The sequence below is a fragment of the Gracilinanus agilis genome, chromosome 1, assembly GCF_016433145.1.
Source record: "Gracilinanus agilis isolate LMUSP501 chromosome 1, AgileGrace, whole genome shotgun sequence".
NCBI classification, from domain to species: domain Eukaryota; kingdom Metazoa; phylum Chordata; class Mammalia; order Didelphimorphia; family Didelphidae; genus Gracilinanus; species Gracilinanus agilis.
In genome coordinates this window covers 681,050,830-681,058,623 of record NC_058130.1, presented here as the reverse complement: position 1 = coordinate 681,058,623, position 7,794 = coordinate 681,050,830, and the positions used below count along the sequence as shown (strand labels likewise).

The 7,794-nt window shown below is 37.5% G+C and overlaps 1 protein-coding gene across 1 annotated transcript in view; it reads left to right on the top strand.

Moving 5' to 3' along the window:
- ADCY8 (adenylate cyclase 8) overlaps window positions 1-7,794 on the top strand; it is a 345,650-nt gene that overhangs the window by 260,193 nt on the left and 77,663 nt on the right. The window contains exon 10 of the mRNA XM_044669210.1: window positions 6,938-7,139. Within this exon, the coding sequence (XP_044525145.1) occupies window positions 6,938-7,139 (202 nt within the window). The remainder of the gene's footprint in view (window positions 1-6,937; window positions 7,140-7,794) is intronic.

The following is a 7,794-nucleotide window of genomic DNA, read 5'->3' as shown; positions in this document are numbered from 1 at the left end:
CTCTAAATCTCCTCATCTCCAAGGTTCAATGCTCCTTCAACTAATCCTCACATGCAATAATCTCTCAAGAACCATTTCCTCACAGTAGTCGCCCTCCTCTGATGTTCTCCAGCTCACTGATGGGTCTGGTCTTCTAGGAGCCAACATTCGAAGGAAAATGTACAGACTAGTCATGCTTACTCTTTATTCCTTTCCAGGTCCTAATCTCTGAGCCTGACAGTTTCTATCTCCACCGTCCCCTCTCCTCTCTAACCTTGACCCTACTTTTCAGCCAGGATTAGAAATGGGAAGTCTTCAGTTCAAATCTGGCCTTGGTCACTTCCTAGCTGGGTGACACAGGGCATTAATCTTAATCTTAATTAATTAATCTTAATCTTAATCCCCATTGCCTAGTCCTTACCAAAAGAAATTAAGAGTTAAAAAAAAAAAGAATATAAGTCCTCAAAGGCAGAGACTCTTTAACTTTTGGCTTGTTTTTATATCTTCGGAATTTAGCATAGTGCTTGACCCATGGTAAACCTCGACTTAAATATAATGTTTTATTTTAATATATCATATATAATTTATGTATTATACATTTTATTACATAAAATGTATTAAAATCTATATCATATAATTATGTATACTATGTACTATAAATATATACTATTATATATTATATAAAATATAAAATATATGATATATTGTATATATTATATAAATGCATGAATTATATATTATATGTGCTTATGTATTTTATATAATATATTATATAAATATATGATACATAAATTATATAATATATAGTATATATTTATTTTTATGTTGTTTGTATTTATAATATATCAATGTATATAAATGTTTTTAACCCTTACCTTTTGTCTTAGAATTGATACTATCGGTTTCAAGGCAGAAGAACCTTAAAGGCTAGGCAATTGGGGTTGACTTTCCCAATATCACACAGTTAGGAAGTGTCTGAGGTCACGTTTGAACCCAGGACCTCCCATTTACTTGGCTTGCTCTCTATCCAATGAGCCTCCTCTCTGCTTCTTGAATGATACTTATTGGCTCAACTTGCATATTGGAAATATAGCACCCAGAAGTGGACAGAGTAGTAGAGATAAGTCACAGCCATAGCAGAGAGGGGAGGCACTGCCGCCTCTCCAGCCCAGAGCTGTAACCAAGGGGTTCAGGTCTCCATCTGCAGTAGTGCAGGGTAGACCAGACTCTTAGAGAAGAAAATAATTAGAAGCCTCTTCCCCTACCATGTCCTGCTCTAAGCTTTCACATGAAGGTGCTACCTGTGGTGCAAGGAAGGTGGGGGCCTGCCAGGGTCTTCTCCCACCCCAGGTGAGTGCCTCCCAGCCCCTGCCTGGCCTGACTCTCCCATAAGGACATCAGCTGCCTCCAGGAGGCAATGGTACTCCTTCTTCATCTTGTCTTTAGTACCAGAATCACAAGTTTAAAATGTGACTCTGTCTCACTTAATGAGGTTCAGAAATGAATGCTCTCAGCCAACAAGAATTTATTGAGCTCTTATGATGTGTCAGACACTTTGGTAAACATCGGTGATCCCAAGACACCTGTGCCCCAAGAGTGCGACTAGCGTCCCTCAGACCTCTGCACAGCTCTGAAATAGAGGTATTCTTCCTCAAATGGCACACTGCTTTGGCTATTGGCCTGCCAGAGAGGAACACAAGAAATATCCACCAAGAGCCTTTTGATTTTTGCTTAGATTCTTTACCTATTTAGATATTTAGTATTTAGATCCTTGATTTTATTTATGACTAGAATGAACTCAATTCACTGTCAAAGACTCAGTTCCTTCCAAAGGGTATCATGTGTAATTCTTTTTCTTTTTCTAAAACTCTTACTTTCCATCTTAGAATCAATCCTGTGTATTGGTTTGAAGGCAGAAGAGTGGTAAGAGCTAGGCAATGGGGGTTAAGAGACTTGCCCAGGGTCACACAGTTAAGAAGTGTCCAAGGTCAGATTTGAAACCTGGACCTCCCTCATCCACTGAGCTGCCTCACTTCCCCTCCCCATTAATGTCTTTTGATCATGAATTCTTAAGTTGTGTGTGTGTGTGTGTGTGTGTGTGTCTGTCTGTCTGTCTGTCTGTCTGTCTGCCTGTGTGTGTGTAACTGCTTTGGCTGTCTAGAGAAACCGTTGACCCCTTCTCAGAAAAATCAAAGGAAACTAAATTTTAGGGAAAGATTAGTCAAATTAAAGATGTAAAATTTTTCCCATCTGAATTCAAAGCCTCCCTGAAATCTATGAATGATGGACTCCAGTTTAGGAATCCCTGCTATAGTCTCAGAATTATCTGTGATGTTAGTGGAGGAAGCAACAGACTTGGAGTGAGGAGTTAGGAGAGACCTGGACTCCAAATCCAGCTTTAACCCTAGCTTCAGCTTTTTTTTTTAGACCCTTGTTACTTCGGTGTATTGTCTCATAGGTGGAAGATTGGTAAGGGTGGGCAATGGGGGTCAAGTGACTTGCCCAGGGTCACACAGCTGGGAAGTGGCTGAGGCCAGGTTTGAACCTAGGACCTCCTGTCTCTAGGCCTGACTCTCACTCCACTGAGCTACCCAGCTGCCCCAGCTTCAGCTTTTACTAGCTTTGTCAACCTGGGCTAGTGGTTTAGCCTGCCTAAGCCCTAGTTTCTGAATAAATAAAAAGAGTAAAATAGAATTTCTAATAAATAAATAGCAAAATAGAGTTAATACGACTTACATCTCCTTCCTTATTGGGGCACTTATAAGGAAAGCATTTCGAAATAAAAATCTTAAAGTCTGTATATGGATGTATATCCCATGTCCCCTTTTCCACCAGGATTACTGAAAGGAAGGAGGGAAGAGGAAGGGGGCAACAAACAATTATGAAGTCTATTATATCCTAGGTATGGTGCTGGAATCCTTTACAAACATTATCTCATAGGGCTATGAGATAATTTTGATTTTTGTCCATTTTATGAATCTCTCTGCCTTTTCAAAAAATTCCCATATGCTGTGGACAACCCACCCAGTGATGAGCCTGAGCCCCTGAGTACTTACCTAGATTAGTCTTCAGACAGTAGGCCTAGTCTACTGCAAAAAAAAAAATTCCAGCTCTAGTACTATGTTGGCATCAGCTTTAAGACCCCAACATGACCTCCAAGCCCTAAAAAGGGGGCCTCTGTAGGAGATACCCTCTAAAAATTCACCCATTAGGGAAAATAGGCCAAAGAATGCTCAAAAGAATACATTAGAAATGACCCTAAAATATTTTAATAAGCCTTTCTAAAAGTACTGAGAGGGGCAACTAGGTGGATCGGTGAATAGAGAGCGAGGCCTGGAGACAGGAGCTCCTGGGTTCAAATCTGGCCTCTAACACTTACTAGCTGTATGACCCTGGACAAGTCACTTACCTACAGTTGCCTAACCTTTACTGCTCTTCTGCCTTGGGCCTGATACTTACTATAGATTCCAAGACAGAAGCTAAGGGATTAAAAATAGATAGATAAAACTACTGTGAATAAAGGAAAAAATCATAAAAGTGTATAATTATTTTTAATCTTTGGGGCAAGCCCAAAATAAAAAAAAATTAGGTGTATTTTTTCCATCTCAGTGAGTCATGGATAATAATATTTTCCATAGGTTTATGCCTGCCTGCCTTCATTCATATAGGTAAGCTTTTGCATCCTGGTTATGCTCCTGATTTCCTTTACCATTAAGCAGAAGAGTTTCAGGCCAATCAATTGGTTGTCTACCCAACACCTTTCCCTCTTAAATCCTTTTGCCTTATTTATGATGGAGATCCTAAAAATGGAGTCTGTTTGTGTTTGTGTATGTGCATAAGAGAGAATGTGTGACACGGATAAATAGAAAGGCATAGAGAAAGAGAGAGGAGGAAAGGAGTGAAACAGAGACAAGGGAGAGAGATAGAAAAAAATCTTTAAAAAAATAAAAAAGTATTTTATAAAGAAAGATATAAAAAGAGGAGAGAATGAATTGATACCTCTAGTCTTCTTTTGGTCCTATTCAACCAGAGATGGCAGATGCTTCGCGACTGTGATAAAAACATTTCCTTTAAGAGAATTATCACTTAACTCATTTTCCAGGGATACATTACCTTTAATTATTTAAAATTCAAATCCAATTCCTTTTGTTTTAATTATATGATTTATATATATATATATATTTATTTATATATATATTTAATTATATAATTTGTACTTCAAGTGAATATCTACAGTGATGCACATTCCCATGTTTAAGTTGAGAGCTATTGAAGAAGACACAATCAGAAAAGGATCCTTAAGAAAAGGTTTAGAAGAGGGATAGCCCAGGGGTTGCCAAACTATGACATATGTGCCATGAACTGTGAATGGCGTCAGCTGGTCTTCAATAGTGAAAAATCAATTTAATTCAATTCAATAAGTATTAATCACCTAGTATATACAAATTAAGCTGGATCCAACAATTAAAAGGAAATAGTCTGCCCTTAAAGAATTTACATTCTACTGAAAGGAGACAACAAAAAAATGAATAAGTAAATACCATATGTTTGGAAAATGAATGAAAAGTAATCTTGAGAGGCCAAGCACTAACAGATGTGGAAAATGGGAAATGGGAAAGTCCTTTTTTTTCCTTATTGATAGCACTTGAGCTGAGACATGAAAGGAGATATGACTTTCAGATGAAACAGGTGGGGAAGGAAAGTATTCTGGGTAAGGAGATAAACCTATGGAAAAGCAAGAAGATGAGATGTCATTTGTGGGGAAAAGCAAATAAGAAAGTATTGGTGGAATATAGAGCTGGGATAATAAATTCAGGTGTTTGTCTTTTAATTAATTAATCAGTATGAATTTATTAAGTACTTGCTACATGGCATCTATGCCCTTGGTATAAAAAGACAATATTAAAAAGTTCCTGCCTTTAAGGAGTCCTAGCCACCTCCTGGATAAAGCAGGGGACAGGTAGAGACCATAAAGTTATCAATCCTTTGAATATGATAGTAGAACTAATGAGGGATGCATAAGGGAGAAAAGAGTAAAGACAATGAAAACTAGAGATGGAATATATTGCCCATACTTTGTATAGCTTATAAACACACAGAATTTGGCAGAATGGTTTTAGCATGTAAGGTAAATGGTTCCACAAAACCAATACAATGAGGTATGTCAAGCTCACAAGCTATCTATTGAATTTTTTTTAAAAAAGGACTAAACCAGAAGTTCAGAGTTCTGGGGTCCAGTCCTAGTTCTGGTATTTGCTAACTATTTTAAACCTTGGCCAAGTTATTTGGTCTCTTTGGGCCTTAATTTCCTCATCTATACAATGAGGGGTTCTACTTGATAATCTTTAAAGTTCCTTCCAGCTCTAATGCTTAATAATTAAATAAATGGAATTTACCAGTTACTTTGACTTTTTAAAACAGAAAGTATATAATTATTACCATTATTTATAGCTTAAATCTGTATAGTTCTGAGAAGTTACAAATATATAAGAAAAGAGTTCCCACACTGAAGAGATCATTGAAATACTACTAATCAGTAGAAAAATCACTATAGTGTGAGTCAAAGGACCTGAGTTCAAATTCTTCCTCAAATACTACTTGTTACAACAGTGACCAAGAGGGAAGTGTATTTTTCATGATAATAAAACAGAAATTTAAAAAATACTACCTGTGTAATCTTGGGCAAGTAACTTAACCCATCTGAACTTCAGCATCCCCATCTGTAACATGTGGACTTTAAATGGCCAGTCTATCAGTCACTGTGCATTCATTAAGTACAGTAGGTGATAGTCACTGTGTTAAAATCTTATGATACAAAGAAAGGACAAAAATATCCAAAACGGTCTCTATTTTCAATATCTTCACAGTCTAATGAGAGAAATAACATGCAAACAACCATGTACAAGCAAAGTTTATGCGAAGTATGTTGGGAATAATCTCAGAGAGACAGTACCAAGATTGAAGAGGACTAGGAAAAGCCTCTTACTTAAGGAAGGACCCTGAAGGAAGCCAGGGAATTCAGAAGGTGAAGGTGAGGAGGGAGAGAGTTGCAGGCTCCGGACAACCAGTGAAACTGCCTGGAGCCAAGAGATAAATGATCTTTAATGTCTATCCCAGTTCTAGTTCCTATGAATATATGACTGGATGGTGTCTAAGGATCTCTTTAACCCTATCATTCTAATTTGGAGAAAAAAAGATTTAATTAAGAAGATTGTAATTAAGTTCTCCAGAAGAAATGGATAAACTGATCATAATGAGTCTAGTTTTATGGAATACTAACACCTGAACAAAGTATAAAACTATGAAGAATCAATTCATATCAGAATCTGCCCAAATGAAGGTAGAAGAAAACTAGAAGATGAAGAAATTGAAAAATATATATGCTCAAAGAACTTTCCACCTATCTTACCCCTGGCCTTTTTAAGAAAGCAGATTGAACTGAGGGCCATCAAATATCTGTAGGCACAGTCAGATGGCTGGGATTTTCCTCTGGCAATATCCATGCTGCTACTTGTGACAAAAATAGGGTTGGCATGGAGTTTGGATCTAAGCATCTGAGTAGGTGGAGGCTGACAGTGCATTGTGAGCCCCATATTTTGGGGCAGAGGGCATTTCTCCAATTCCTGTAGCTAGGATATTGAGATAATCATCCCAGCAAAATGTTGCCTTGGCAGCCGTTGCCTGGTGAGATGAGCAAATGAGAAAATGAGAGGGGAAATGGGCAAAAGCAATAAATCAAAAACAAATATTTATTTTTCATGGCAAAGTACTCAACAAGGAGATAATATTCTCAACCTAAATATTACCCAAGTCTGTTTCCTACTAATCACTTTTTCTTGAATAAAGGCTAAATAGAAAAGTGCTTGAGCCCCAGAAGGGGAAAGTATCTAGTGAGTTAGTGCCCAGCAAGAAGAGTTGACTTGCATCAAATCACCTAGTTTTCTGTTCTTCTTTACAGGATGATGCCAATGGTCATTCAATTTTCTCTCCTGATTATGCTGCACTCAGCCCTTGTTCTCATCACCACAGCAGAGGATTATAAATGTTTACCACTTGTGCTGCGGAAAACTTGCTGTTGGATTAATGAGACCTATCTGGCCAGGAACGTCATCATCTTTGCCTCCATCTTGATTAATTTCCTTGGTGCCATCCTAAATATTGTAAGCATATCTAAATTGAAGACAGTACTGTCTAACATATGGGATGAGAAAGTTTCCAATTCTACAGATTTCTCTCTCCCTTTAACAAAAAAGTCCAATAATTATGATCCCAAACTAACCCTACCCCTTACACACCTTATAGCCACAGAATAAAGGGAGTAATACTGTTCAGGTCCTGTCAAATCTGCTGTCCCTAAATTAGTAGCAGTCATTTCTTCTCATAGGATGCCATCAATCCATTACTTTTCCAATCCATAGATTATCCTTAGCCTGCCACCGCTAGCCAGTTTATATCATCATGTGGCTTCCCAAGAATTGACTATTAAAAATAGAATGCACTGCAATCTGAATTCATCACCGTCCTTGGAATATTTGTCATTTCTCTGTCAACTTGATATATTAGTTTTTAAGAATTTTACTTACTCTGACCAAGATGGGAGCATTACTGTTTTTTGTGAATATTTCATACATACAGAGTTTTGAGTTCTTTGGGCCACATTTTGGGGATGATTATTTTAGTCCTGGGTGGTAAATTAGTACTTTAAGTACCTACTTTGAGTGCCTATATAGGTCATTCTCATGCCATTGAATAGAATCATAGAACTCTTAGTGTTGGAAACTGTTCAGAGTTCATCTGGCACAACCTTTGTCTGAT